This window comes from Harpia harpyja, chromosome 1 (assembly GCF_026419915.1).
Source record: "Harpia harpyja isolate bHarHar1 chromosome 1, bHarHar1 primary haplotype, whole genome shotgun sequence".
NCBI lineage: Eukaryota > Metazoa > Chordata > Aves > Accipitriformes > Accipitridae > Harpia > Harpia harpyja.
In genome coordinates, this window is record NC_068940.1 from 59,371,811 (window position 1) to 59,386,552 (window position 14,742).

The 14,742-nt window shown below is 35.5% G+C and overlaps 1 protein-coding gene across 12 annotated transcripts in view; it reads right to left on the reverse strand.

Moving 5' to 3' along the window:
- Nucleotides 1–14,742, reverse strand: part of SUGCT (succinyl-CoA:glutarate-CoA transferase) — a 338,446-nt gene that overhangs the window by 180,848 nt on the left and 142,856 nt on the right. For 8 of the 12 annotated variants that reach the window (XM_052795879.1, XM_052795895.1, XM_052795888.1 and 5 more), the window contains one exon: nt 8,812–8,914. The exons of the other annotated variants lie outside the window; for them this stretch is intronic. In XM_052795879.1, coding sequence (XP_052651839.1) covers nt 8,812–8,914 — 103 coding nt within the window. The remainder of the gene's footprint in view (nt 1–8,811; nt 8,915–14,742) is intronic. 12 annotated transcript variants of the gene reach the window in all.

Genomic DNA, 14,742 nt, shown 5'->3' on the forward strand with positions numbered 1-14,742 from the left:
GTGAATGCTCAGATGAAAAAAACCACCAAACTTCTAAAGAATCAATTGAATCAATTGCTTCAGCATATAAACTCTCTTCAGGCTGTGAGACTTGATGAGATAGACATACATGTATTTTCCCCCTTCCCATCCATATAACAGACTTAACACTCATCAAACTTTAGATAAATGCAATAACTGGGTTAATTAAAAACTCTCTTTCAACCCATAGTTACAAAGTTTATATGAACAGAAGTGAGAGCTGGCCTCACACTCTGCGAGGGATTTCTAAGAAGTTACACATCATCTAGCTCAGTACATCCTAAAGCTGGATGGCCTTCTCCTAAGCATACTTTGGTACTGTGAGACGCCAAATAGATTCTTTGAAACCAACTGATGTCACTTTGATGAGCTGCAAGGTTAGGGAACCAGTGTGTAAATCCTGCAAGCACAGAAACTAATCCAAGAGTTTGAGGTGCAAGGGACATGCATTACTGACTCCTAACAATGAGGCCTAACAAAGACTGTGAGGTTTCAAAAATAGGCTCTTTGGTTCAAAACCTGAGCATGGCTTTTTGACAGGTCTCCTTCTAGAGGGGTGTCCTGGATTTGGCTAGGATAAGAGTTAATCTTCTTCCTAGTAGCTGGTATAGTGTTGTGTTTTGAATTTAGTATGAGAAGAATGTTGATAACACACTGATGTTTTTAGCTGTTGCCAAGTAGTGTTTAGACTAAGTCAAGGATTTTTCAGCTTCTCATGCCCGGCCAGCGAGAAGGCTGGAGGGGCACAAGTCAGGAGGGGACACAGCCAGGACAGCTGACCCAAACTGGCCAAAGGGGTATTCCATACCATGTGATGTCATGCCCAGTATATAAATTTGGGGGAAGGCTGGCTGGAGGCCGCTGCTCGGGAACCAACTGGGCATTGGTCAGCGAGTGGTGAGCAATTGCATTGTGCATCACTTGTTTTGTATATTCCAATTATTTATTTATTATTATTGTCATTTTATTATTATTATCATTATTTTCTTCTTTTTCTGTCCTATTAAACTGTATTTATCTCAATCCACAGGTTTTACCTTTTTTTTTTTCGATTCTCTCCCCCATCTCACTAGGTGGGGGGAGTGAGCAAGCAGCTGCGTGGTGCTTAATTGCCAGCTGGGGTTAAATCATGACAAAGAGAATGCCCGAAAAGGCTAGGTGACTCTTCGTACCTTTGAACAGCCATGACTGCAATGTAATTTTTTAAACACAATTTAGTATTTTATCACAACAGACCTCTAATGAGGTGCTTCTGAGAACGTAATATTCTCCGTAACCAACAAATATTTATGTTAGTCTTTTCTCAATGGGATGCATACACAAATACTACTAGCTAAAGACATACCATTCATATATGTACACATTTAAAAGACATTAAAAGAGAACTTTAAAAATGCTGCTACTAAGCCTCATTTGCTTGCTTGCACAAAAGAAATACAGCACAATCTTTAAATGCATGCTTGTTTTTTCCTGTCAGGTTCCTCCCTCATTCAGGGAAGTAGAAGATATTCAAAAGCGGGTTTATTTTCTCATAAATAAGGTGTAGCTCCAGGTCTTATTTTAATATAGATCACTCAAATCACACAATACAAAAAAAATTCAATTCCCAAAGGGTTATTTCTCTGGTGCTTTCACATTGGAAGCTATACTTACCAGAAGCGTAACTACTGCATCTTTACAACACTGCTTTTTAGATAAGTCCCAATTTCATGGCTAAGAAACCAAAGTACAGTGAAAACTAAGGGTAAAACCACTATGTTAGGTCTTCCAGCATTTTCAACAATATTACATTTTTAAATGACCAAATAATACTTTAAACAGTTTCATTTATATCCATGAGAACTCAGTGCTGCTGTGTATTTAGCATACAGTGTCACAATGCAGGCGCTCAAAACATAAGGCACACACATTTAATGACCATCTTTTAACATTTTGATTGAAGTGACTTACCCAAAACGACGTGTGAACTGTGTGGCAGATGCAGGAAGAGATTCCTGTCTGGCATTCAACTTCTCTAAAAATGAAGCCATATTTCTGCAAGCTCTTACCTCTTTCACTGCTTTTTATATTCTGAATCAAATGAATTAAGAATCTGACAGACAACAACCTGGTTCACAAGACAGACTAAATGCTCTCCTACTGAAGAGTCAAGTCTATCCTGCACACTTCAGGAAGAAGGTACAGCAGAAAGATGTTACTTGATTTAAAAATATCAGTCTATGAATTAGAGTTTCTTCTACAGCAAATAATGTTGTTGATGAATTTTCTCATGTTTGTGTTGTTCTTACTTATTTATTGTGACATTTTTAGAAATCAAAATTCAGGCGTTGAAAAAGCCTAACCATTTTATCTAGTGTAGATATACAATTTCTAATCCAGGTCTCGAGCAAAGATGACACCTTTGGGCTCACAAAACACATAAAGGACCAGAACATGCGGCAGCAGGTGAAAGCGTATCTTTTGCACACACTGCCTGGGGCTCCATTCCTCTTTATTCACAGCCAGCTTCTCTCCCCCACCCTTGAAAACATGGGACAGCAAAAGAGCACATCTATGACACTGCAATCAACTTTCTGCCCAAGTCTCTTTGAAAAAAAACTAATTCTCTAAAAATGAGCATCAGAGCTCCCAAGCAAAAAACAGCTGTAAGAATATGTTGATATAGTAGACAACAGATTTCTGGAAGCTTGTTATCAAACAGGAGTGGATCATTTTATCAGCAATGTTTCCAAACGTACTTCAGACTTAAGCAGACAATCAGCACTGGAAATTTCAGATCAAACCCTGCAAAGTTATAGGCAAGTAAAAACAAAACCTGGTAATAGAAAATGTTGAACTACCTCCTTTACATTATATTTTTTATCTAGACAATAGATGTATATTAAATGTGTGTACAAACAAAAGCCTATCATTAATATAAGCATACATTTTTATTTATAACCCATCGTATTTCAAGACTTCTCCACTCTAAGCTCTCTACTAGTCATTGTAAGATATGCAGGCCACACAAAAACATGGCATAGCCATGGACCACATTTCACTACAGCCAAAATTTAAAAAACACTTCTTATTACAATATTCCTCATACCAAAACACAAGTGATGTCTCATTTTGAGCCCTTCCTATAACATCTGGATACAGAACTCTCTCATAACGCATATAAAGCCTGCATAATTGTGTATATGTGGGAATCACATACTACAAACAGTCTTAGAACTGGATTTTCCATTTGACTTCTTCACACTATGTTCCATTCCTTAATGCTTTCCACTTTAGAACAGAATCTACGTCCTAAAATTCCCCACAGACCAAAAGCTTGAAAACATTTGTAATTTAGTATAAAAGAGCTACTTTTGACAAAATTAAAGGGTTGGGTATGGCTGGTGGTGTGGTTTCTTTTCATTGCATAAAATTTAAAAATTGAAGTAAAAAGTTGGCTTGAAACACCAAATCAAAGTTAGGCAATGCACATTTTCAACATAGCAAGACAGGCAAGAATAGAGCTGTTTTCTGTTTCAAAATAGAATTTAATTTTAGACACCTTCATGCGGATGTTTCACTTTCAATGAATTGGCATTTTTAAACGTAAAAACATTCCATCGGAAAATTTCCAACCAGTTTTAGTACTTACTTGATAGACACATGCAAAATTTCATTCCTCTCTTTCTCTTGTCTCTTAGGAATTACTTCCAGACACATTGTATTACCTCAGGCCTTCATCAACTGCTTTTCAGTTGCAGAAAACTCTACATGTAAAGAAACTCCCTGCAGTATTATTGACATGAATATAATTTCATTTGACTTGGGACAGCCCTCAGTGGGCCACAGAAGTTTATTTCAACAAAGAATAATAATTAAAATATGGTCATTTTTAAGAAAAAAACCCTAAACAACCAACCGAAACCAAACACTCAAACCAAAACCACTCATGTATAAGATGATTAAAAAAACCCAAACAACCAACAAAACAACACACTTGATATCTTTTGCTGTTCTCTGTGTTCACAACACTGATTGTAGAAGCTTCTACCAGATGCTAGGAAATTTTTGCCAGGATGCGTTCAAATGAAATTACTTCCAAAATAAGAGACAATCTGGAGGTTAATAAAAATCTACCACCTTCATAAGTTTCCACAAATAATAAACTTAAAACATCAGATAATTTCCAGCTATCAGACATTTCAATACTCAATCTGTGGGGTTTTTTTTCTGAGGCATATTCAGAGAAATGGCTAAAGGAACTGTAATGGCCTTCTGGGACAGGAAGACTAAGGTTTCTGTAAAAAATGTTAAATTAATTTTTATAGTGATGCAAAGTCAGGGAAGGGTTGTTAAGGGATGGCCTCTTGCCACAGGGTGGAGTTTTGTTTTGGTATCCTTTTAGAGTCTGCAGGTGTTTGGCAGGAGCTGAAATCAGGGCCAGCTGTGATATTTCAGCTCCGATATTTCCCTCCCCATATTTCTCAGAAGTGATGCATCAGGGTGATGTCTTACACCTGATGTACTCAACTTGTGTGGTATGACTGTAACTGCTTTGGGGGCAGGGTTGGCGGGGAAGTACCACTGCATGGCTTCCATTTTTATTTTCAGCTGGCAACATTCATATAGTAAAATTCATCAACGTGAATGGATTTAATCTGGTAAAACATCAGATACCAATTTATTAAACTGCCCATAATATTTCTGGGTTGTTTTGTTGCTTCTTATAAATGCCAGCCATTTAATTAAAGTAATAACATTATATAAGAACAGTGAAAGAAATTACATTGTGAAAAGGGGGAGGGTAATGTTTTAAAGAAAACAAAAAAAAACCCTCACTTAACCAGCAAAGATCTTTGCTCTTTCATACTTAGCTGCAGTACAGCGCGTACCTGTTTTTGTTTTGTTTTATCTTTTGGGAGAATTTGAATAGTTTCTATTAAAAATGGTATTCTCTTTTAAGTTTGTTTTGTTTGGAAAACCTCAAACCACATTGTATTTCATACACATGTTCCCCAGGGTATGTTAAATGGGACCATACTGAGGTCACTAGTAAGTTTTTTAAAATGTTTTAAGAATTCCTTTAATGTTTGTACTATCTTGGCCTGGTTAAAGAACACATTTTTAAAAAAATAGCTTGAAAAAGTTTGACTATAAAAAGCTTCATTAAAATAGTCTATACTGTACTATTAAGAGTTTCTAAGAACTTCTACAAACATTCTTTCCTCCCTCTTGCTTTTAAGAAAATTGGTCCCTTAACTAGCGAATCTGCTCCTCTTTCTCTCAGCCTTTTGATCCATACATGCACAAGTACACATACACTTCTATCCACAGACTGATTGACTTAGCAGTAGAAATGCCTGTGGTATTCATTTTAACTTCAGAAATGAAGAAAAGATAATCAGTGGGAGAAGTGGACTTTTCACTCCATTCATGGAAAAATCAGTATCACCTGGCACTCTAACTTAGTAAAAAGTTTTTCATGTTTTTTGGCAGCTCACTTGGAGTATGATTGAAGCTGTTATTGATATCAACAAAATGTCCTGGGATCAAAACTGTGTTGTTTTACCTGAGTTTATAGAAGAAGTTATACAAACCACTCTTGGCCTTCAGAGTTCTGAGGTCCTTTTAGTTAAAATAAAATAAAATTTGAAAACATGACCCACCTGTAGCTGATTAAATTCCACTAGACCATTTCAGTCACCTCCTTTACTTGTCTTTCCTATCTCCTCAGACTTGCTTCCATTCCTCCTTTGCGTTATTCCAACCCCTTCCCAGGATTTCTGTCTTTGGATTCTAGCAGCCCAGTGCACCCTTTGCAGCATTACTGACAGCTGAGCTGGAATATGCTTTGACAATTGTTGACGTCCATGCAGCACATCTTGGTCACTAATGGTGCAAGACTGCACTTATAATGAATGATGGTTGCATTATGGATATTAAAATCCATAGATCAAATAGGAAGGCAATAAAATGAAGTTAAAAAATAGAATTGTGTTTAGGTCCAATTCTGCTGATAACATCCAAAATAGAAGAGGTTAGCAAAACCCAAGTATTATCTGTTAGAGGTAGATTAGAGTTTGTCTGTACTGAAGTATCACTGGGTTCAATGTTTTTCTGGAGTCTTTGCAATGGTTGAAAGCAAATGAATATGAAAAGCTGATTACTACGTTATGATACACTCTTTCATTTTACATAACACTGTTTGTACTTGTTGTTATACAGTATTAGTAAGTAAGGTTATTAAATGCAAGCTGAGTGACATCTTTCCTAGAAATGTATTTTATGATCTAAACTGAGCCTGAAAAAAACCACCATATTATAATGGGAGCACTGTAAAGAATGATTACAAAGTTCTTATACTTAATGATTGGGTTCAGCTTTACATATGAGAAAAATCTTGCTGTGATTACAGTATGTTCTTGTTGGTGGGTGCTGATTTTTCCCTCTTATAACTGAGATTTCATAGCACAGAGGATACCTAGATTACAGATTCTCAGGTGTTGCTAGACTTCTTCCCTAGTCTTAGACATAGTCTCAGGACACTATCATACTTTTTGAGGTTTCAGAAACCAAAATTGCAGGCTGGCTTATGAAAGAGCAAAGCTATACACAAGCATGTGTGTTTATCCCAGATGCATGCTGTCTATACAGCAGCACAAAGATGAGCAAGTGGAGGGAGACTCAGCAAGGTGCAACGGCAAAAAACTACAGTTCAGAAGAAATGTGAAGGTGAAAAGGTTTGCTTGAACTACCCCTAAGCCCCTAAATCCAAGCTATGGATAAGTGACTCAGGGCAATGAAACCACCTGTGAAGGTCTGAAGTCTTCACCATCAAAATAAAAATTTGTGTAGAAATTAGAAAAATGTACTTAAGAGGCTGAGTATGCTACTCTCCAAATTCCTGGTCTGCTGGATGGTCTCTCCTATACATGAAGGTGGAGTGGGGGGGCTTAACTTTATATGTGAAGTAAATATCTGGCCATAAGAGCAATACCTTAAAATGTCAACACTTTTCCATATGTCTAGTAAGAAGAGGAAAGAACTGCCATCTTTTTTTTCCCCTCCCCTTGAACAGAACAGTAACTGTGAGAAAATGCTTAAGGAGGCAGGCAGCACAAGAAACGAAACAAACGTATAACATGCGGCATCGCCACAAATACTGACAATGCATTTCCAATACTAATAAGAATACAGTGTCTGAGTGCCACTTATTTCAGTAAAGGGTGTAGAAAAGACGTTTTCAAGCAGTTTCATCAGGAAGAAAAGAGATCAGTATGCCCGTTAACAGGAAAATAATTTGGAAAACCTGCCATATATCTGACTGCAAAGCACTGTGATACCTTTCATAGATAGGCTAACTATGTCAGGAAATAACCTGACATATATATATATAAATAATATAATATATATTTTATATATATATATATATAAAAATACTATTTAGGTGAATTCTAGTAAGAGCAAGGTAACCAAGCTAACCTCTCCCATTTGGGAGGTAATGGCCATCCCATGACATACTGTTTTAAAAAGCTGTCTCTTTCAGAGTGGACCTGACTTCTTACAATTCACAGCATCAAAAAAAAGCGAAGAATATTTTTCCAATGCTGCCCCAAGTCAACCACATTCTAAGTAAAATACTCTTGCTGTATGTTTTTCAAAGCCCAACCTTAATCCCTGTGAAAGTTAAGAAGTGAAAAGTTTGGCCCATGCATACTTTACAGCATGGTACTACATCATTCTAAGGAGAAAGAGCATATTTATTTAGAAGATAAATAGAAGTTTTTTTTCTAAACTTCTTTCCTTGCAGTAGCCTAAAAAATATTGTCTTATACCTCTAAAAGTGTAATAAACATATTTATAACAAACACATTTATTATATACGTATTCCCTTATGATAGAGATTGTTTTGACTGTTCTTCTTTCCCGAAGAGTACAATCATATTCAAAATCCTGACAAACACTGGACATGTATGAAATTGGCTGCTTTTTTTTTTTTCCTCCAATGGTCAATCATTTTCCCTGTTACTCTCATTATTAGAAATTAATTTAAAGGAGATTCATCACACAATAGAATAGCCATAAAATACTCTGTTACACTATTCAAGACAGTATAAATTGGTTTGTGCTGGGCCCTTTAACCCATCATAAGCCAGAGGTTGAGAAGATGGGGAGGGATCAGGGAATATCCAGGTAATATAACACTACAGATACTCAAAAGTAAAAATATTGTTTATAATTAAATATAGATGTTATTCAGTGGAAGACTTAAAATTTAAAATAAATAAATAAATAAAAAGCTGACACCAGGGAAACCACCAGGCCAAGAAAAGGTTAAAATCTTTCTGCATTTGACTTTTGTGCTTCCTTTTTCTGTTTCCAGTCAAAAAGTTGCCCATTTTTTTCAAACAGTATAGATTCTGATTATCCATACTCCATACAGAAAATTGGTTGCTTGTGGACAGCAAGAAAGGTACTTTTCTGCATATTAACTGACAAAATGCAATTACATAACATACTACAGTTTCTTTCCCCATTTTACCAGCCATTTTTGAAAGACAGACTCCATACAAGACATGGAATACCTATAGTTTAATGCATTATGGCAAAATCTGTGTTCCCAAGCATATAATTCATTTAAGGATCTGTATTTTTTTCTTATTATGCTATATTATTGGCTTAAACTCAATCCACCATATAACTCTCAAAATCCCACTTTAAAGTAGGTCTGAGTGGCAGGTAAAGTGATCATTACTCAGCATTTGTAAAACACATGTAATAATGTATAGAAAAGATTTGGTGAGAACCAACCTGAGGATCCGAGAATACTTGCTGCATGTTGTTGATTGGGCCGTATGGAACCCCGCTACCTTCAAAGAGCTGCAACCATTCAATCGTTGCTTTTTCTGAAAACCTAAGAGCAAATAAGAAGCATGTGGTTTCAACTCCATGCTTTCAGATTCTGAAAAATGCATAGCATGTCTCCTCCCTCTCTCAATGCTTCCATAGTCTTCCCCACCGATTTCTTCCCAGGCAGTGAATAACATAACGAAAATGTACTACCCGAAATGTAATGTGTTCTTCAGAAATGCAAAACCCAAAGACATAGGGGAAAGAACATAGCTGAACTGATATCTATTTCTATCTGATCATCTGAAGCAATCCAGCAATGATGTAAAGCTAAATTTATCAGCAGTTTCAAATAAAGATCAATGGGTTTCCTCCAGTCCTCAATTACACTAATGTGCTTCACGTTTGTTTTCTTTTATGTACGTATTTAAAAACAAAAAGATAGCTATAATGTGGGTGTGAGTTTAACATATTACACTGCTCACTAAAAGCTGACGTAAAGCATCACAAAGTTTTTCTTCCATTACACCCAAAATATAGGTCAGGATTAACAGCCACATTTTTTGGTCAGATAACAACATTGATTATATATTTATTTGTTGTATGATTGTATCACACATCCTGAGGACAACTGGTTCAGCATATAAACACTGTGCCTACGCTGGTGAACACAGAGTTCCATGTCCTTGTATCACATACAAAAAGCTCACCTTATCTCTTTCTAAGCATTCAATTCCATAACTGGTAGCACCACTCTATTTCCCCTCCTTTACTACGTACTTTTTCTTTCCTTATCTGCCTGGTAGAGTTACATACATGAAGAAAACACACTTGAAGCAATACCAGTCACTGAGAGATGGTATATTCTGCAGCCGTATGGGATTCTGAATCAAAGGTGAACTTATTTGGAGATCGTATCTTAAATTTCATGAAGGTAAATAACACAGAGGTCTACCAGATTATTAGAAAGGAAAGATCTACTTCATGATACGTACAACACGGAAAAGAAATTGGGTGTGATTTAAAGACCTGATGGAAATGAAATTAATAGAAACCTTGATAAGGGACACTCAATTACTGATATGCTATAGCTCACCAGTTCAGAGTTTCCTAAGCGTTATCTGGAACAATGTCAGTAACATTCAGCTTTACTTCTAGCATGTTATTATGCAAAAAAACCCTTCCAAGTTTCTGACAGAAAGTTAATAGAGACAAAAGCACAAAACCCCCTAAATCAGTACAAAGTCAAACTTTGTAAACTTCTTTTTATACATATGCAGAGATTAGCTGCAAAGTATTTCATGCTACTTTTAGACTAAAGAAAAAAAAAACTAGTGATGGTGACAAGTTACAGTTATATTAAGTATATGGCATAGGTATGGATCCAAGCTTCACAGTTAATGTCTTTCTCCCTGTGCAGGAACGATTTCCCCAAGGTTTGAGGGAATAAATCCCGATACCCAATGCATTTTGCACTCTAAATGAATAAGAAAATGCACAAGTTTTGCACTGTATTATAAAATGTGTTACATTGTATAATATATTGTATAATATATGTATTATAAAATGAAGCGTCACTTCTGAAGAAATGAAGCATGATGAAGCATCATGTTTAAAGAAAACATGTAAGATTATTGCACTGTTCAATTATAGACTTCATTGAATATTATTTCAGGGTATAGATGTAGTCAGCCATAAAGATACTGCCACTCTTGGATACATCTAGGGTCCATCTAATTTAGTACTCTATTGCTGACCATACCTAGGATCAGGTACATTACAGGAAACTTGGGAAAAAAGGTAACTATGGAGAGGTAGATGACCTTCCTTCCTCAGTGACTGCAGCTATTAGGAAAGCCAAAGTAAATATAATTTGTATTTCCCTTCAATACTCTCTGTTTGGCAATAATTCTCATAATCCGTATATTCTTGTTATTCATAGCCTTCTATTACTAAGGTTTGGGGCTCAAACTACTTCACAGTATAAATATGATTCATACGAAAAACTGTTTCCCATCAGTTATTGGTCCTATTTATACAAAACTCTGCTGTTCTCTGCTAGCAACTGAGACACTTCCCTCATGAGATGCTTCATAATTCATGGCCCACTAACTCCCTTTTTATAAATTAAAAGTTTTTTTCAGCTACTACTTTTTCTGACACCTCAACTTCCACTACTATCTCATTTCTAACAAAAGAGAGCACACCTACAAAAGGACTCTTGGACGCAGCATCATAACCGTGCTGAAGACCATCACTAAGAAATTATTGTAATTCTTAATATTTGTATCATCATTCCCTTGATCTATTAGTAATGAGTAAGACCTGCTGTGTTATGTTCCTTGTACTGCTTTTTAAGGAGGAGTTTATAAATATCCTCCTGAGTTTAAAAAAAGCAAACAACTTCTGGATTTAAAGGGTAGTCTGAAAATGAAGACTTTTCAATGGGACTCTCAATTATCTACATCTACATAATCAGTATGCTACTTCCTGATGTCATGGTAAATCTGAATATCTTTCAAGACATACATTCTTTTTCAGTATCAGTGATTCAATATACAGTGAAGTGAGTGCACATTTTGCAAAATTTCTGTGGGGTGTATGAATATCTGAAATTTTAGCTTCTGCTTTGATTTCTTCCTTCCTATGTAAGAGACAAAAAAAATTACCACAATTTTTGTAGAAAACAAGTGATGTTCTGTTTTTAAAAAATACTTGTTTTGAATGGACCTAACCATTGTCTTAGTCTTACTTATTAATTTTTTTATTGGTGGTTGGAGAGAATTCCTAAAAGCTTTAAACTCAAAGATGGAAAATCCCACATTCTATCACCCTCAAAGGAGACACACAGCATTTTCTCTTGAAATTGAAACTCTTGACCTAAATCTGATGTAGAATAGCTTCCTTTATTTGTGGTAAAGAGAGGCTGTTGAGAGCATATTGTTAAGCAAACTGTTTAAAAACAAAACAGAACATCACCACTGCCAATAAAGTACTATTATTCAGATTTTGAGAGCAACAGCATGCAACTATTTGGTTCATTCAGCTGTGTTTTATATATTGAAATATCTGTTGCACAGCATTAAGGGAGAAATACTGTTTCAAAATCTGATAAAAGATAATGTGAGGATAAAAAAATGACCAAGTTTACCTCTCTGATGTCAGCTGCACAAGCTGCACAAACTTTGAATGTTTGAGGGGCTTTTTTGCTACCCTGTATGCATCATTCCCTCTATCTAAATGCAATTGTTAATAGCACTTACACAAATAAATACCATAAGCTTTCCTTATAGCAAAAGGCTGATGTTTAGGTTGCTAGGTATCGGTTGATATCATGCTGAGCACTCCAAAACATCAAGTAAAGACCTTCAAGAAAAACTTCTCTTGGAAGCAGAAGACTGAAATTCTCTCCTGAAAATGAAAAGCTCTATCAGCAGTAAATTACAAGGCCTGGCCAATCCTTTTCCCTTTAACACTTGTTTTAAAACATTTTTCTATGCTTTGATATTGTCTTTTATAAATATCCTACTTAGTATATAATTTCCTTTTCTTAACTGAAAAATTTATAGTGTCATCTGCTGTCTTTCAGTGGGAAAAAAGTAATTTTTATATACATATATAAATAAAATAACTGATGGAAACACATACAAGGCTAAACAATGGTCCATCTTCCAAACATAAGCTAGTAAAAAGCCATCCAAGACTGTACAGCATCTGAACTCTGAAGCATGACACTTGCAAATGAATCTTTACCTGTCCATGGAACCTCAATGATACTCGGTGACTGCAGGAGAGCTCAACCATGTGATTCACACTACAGCTTCATGTATTTGCAGATGAGTCCCTTTTCCCTCTAAAACGTTCCATCTGCTATAGTCACATAAAGCCATTTAAAATATCTATGATTTATCTGTAGAATCATTTTAAATCTGTAGCTTAGCTTTCTACAATTACTACCAGTATTTTAGAAGTTCAAAAGGGTTTACTTTTTACCGTACTAGTCTGTGGTATGAAGTTTGAATGCAGGCTCTTTCTCAAAACACCTCGGGGAAAAAAAGGATATGTACCCTAATGGAGAACAAACCCACTGGTAGGACCTTTACCGCAAAGCCTGTACTAAGGCTTACTTCACTAAAACAGGTAGTAGTCTCCATGAGGTCTTATTTGCATTTTAAGCAGTACTCTAAGCCTCCTCTGCACTGAATTACACAGCACTCATGAAGCTACTGAAGCTGCAATATTGAAATGAGGCATAGGATTCTGAAACATTTAACATTAAAGATATTTCATGCTTAAAAATATTATAAGATTAGAAAGTGTAGCATGAGCTGAACTAATTGAAATGTTATTTCACAGGAAGAAATCCAACTAAATATATTTTTCCTCAATTCATAAATCTAGCAGGCACCATTAAATGAAAAAATCTAAATTTAAACTATACACCCAGTAAATTAATGAAAAAACATTACAGCACAATATAATGCAGAGCCTCCAAAAGTCCAAAAATTAAATATCAGATAAAAAGGGCTTACACCTTATTTCCTTACACAAACCACAAGTGTAGTTTTGCTTCTTAAAAAGCAAGACCTAAATCCCCTTCTGCTTTCTAACAAATTAAAAAAAAAAAAAAAAAGGGAGAATGGATTATTAATTGCAAAAAGGAAAGAGAATGTCTGCTTGACTTGCACAAGTTGGATGAAAGGGCTTTAATGAGTTAGAAGCATACCCACATTGTATTAAAACGTACTAAGTTTCTCACTCTGTTAGTTATTAATGTAAACTTTGTTTCTTTTTTAGCAAATATTCTGTCTTTCAGCGAAATAAAGACTTCTAAAGCATGAATGGATCCACTTTGTCTGCATTCTTTGCATATATCCCATTTTCCATGTTTCCTAGGAAACCTTCAATCATTGCCACATCCTATGTGGAAGGTCACCCACATTTCTCTAATGGATAAAACCATCCAATTCCACACAAAGTAAGTTTAGAACTACTGAAGCAAAATACTGCTCTTTTCTATAGGAAGCTTATGGCAATTAATTCAGAGAAGTAATTTGGACAGCTACCAAATGCAGATGGAATGGCAACATCTAGAATTAGTAATAGCTTTTTACATGCAGTCAATCATAAAAACCTTCTCTGTTCTTGCTAAAGTCCACAATAGCATTCTTGGGTTTTCTAGCACAACCCAAGTTTGCATTACGGTTTTTGCATTGGTTTGTCCTATCAACAGTCTATTTACTTTCAAATATCTACAATATTTTCTCCCTTCACTACTAATCATCTCTCTAATGGTAGTTAACTCAGTAAAATAGTTTGTACAGTTTCTTACAACAGCCTCTATGGAAGACACTATACAAAATAAAAGTCATAGAAAAAAAATTTATTTGGAAAATTCAAATAATGGATCATTATCCCTTAGTGTACAGTAAATATACAATTAGAGTTTTCAAAATGAATACTATAGTATTTACTCAATAGTCTGTAAGCACCTCTGTGTTAGTGTCTAATTAGTCTCCTCTTGGTTACTGATTAATCACTCAGCAAACCACAACAGACCCTTAAAATCTTTGGGTTCAACATGATTGTACTGACATGTTTTGCTGATGGATATGCCAACTATTTTAAAAGATGTCACGTATAGTAGATTGTAAGTGGTAGCTACATAAAGTACAGTCCAGATATTTGTAGGTACCACAAATCCACTCTGAAACTTGTTTTATATTTCTGCATACTATAAATATTACCAGTTTAATAGAACTATTAATAAACCTTCACCTTTATTGCAGAATTTGTGCTAGAGATGAATGGATGTTCATGCTCCTTTTTGAAGTTTTGCATGCTGTTTTAAAACCATGTATGATTTTTAAGGAATAGCATACCAGAGAGAGG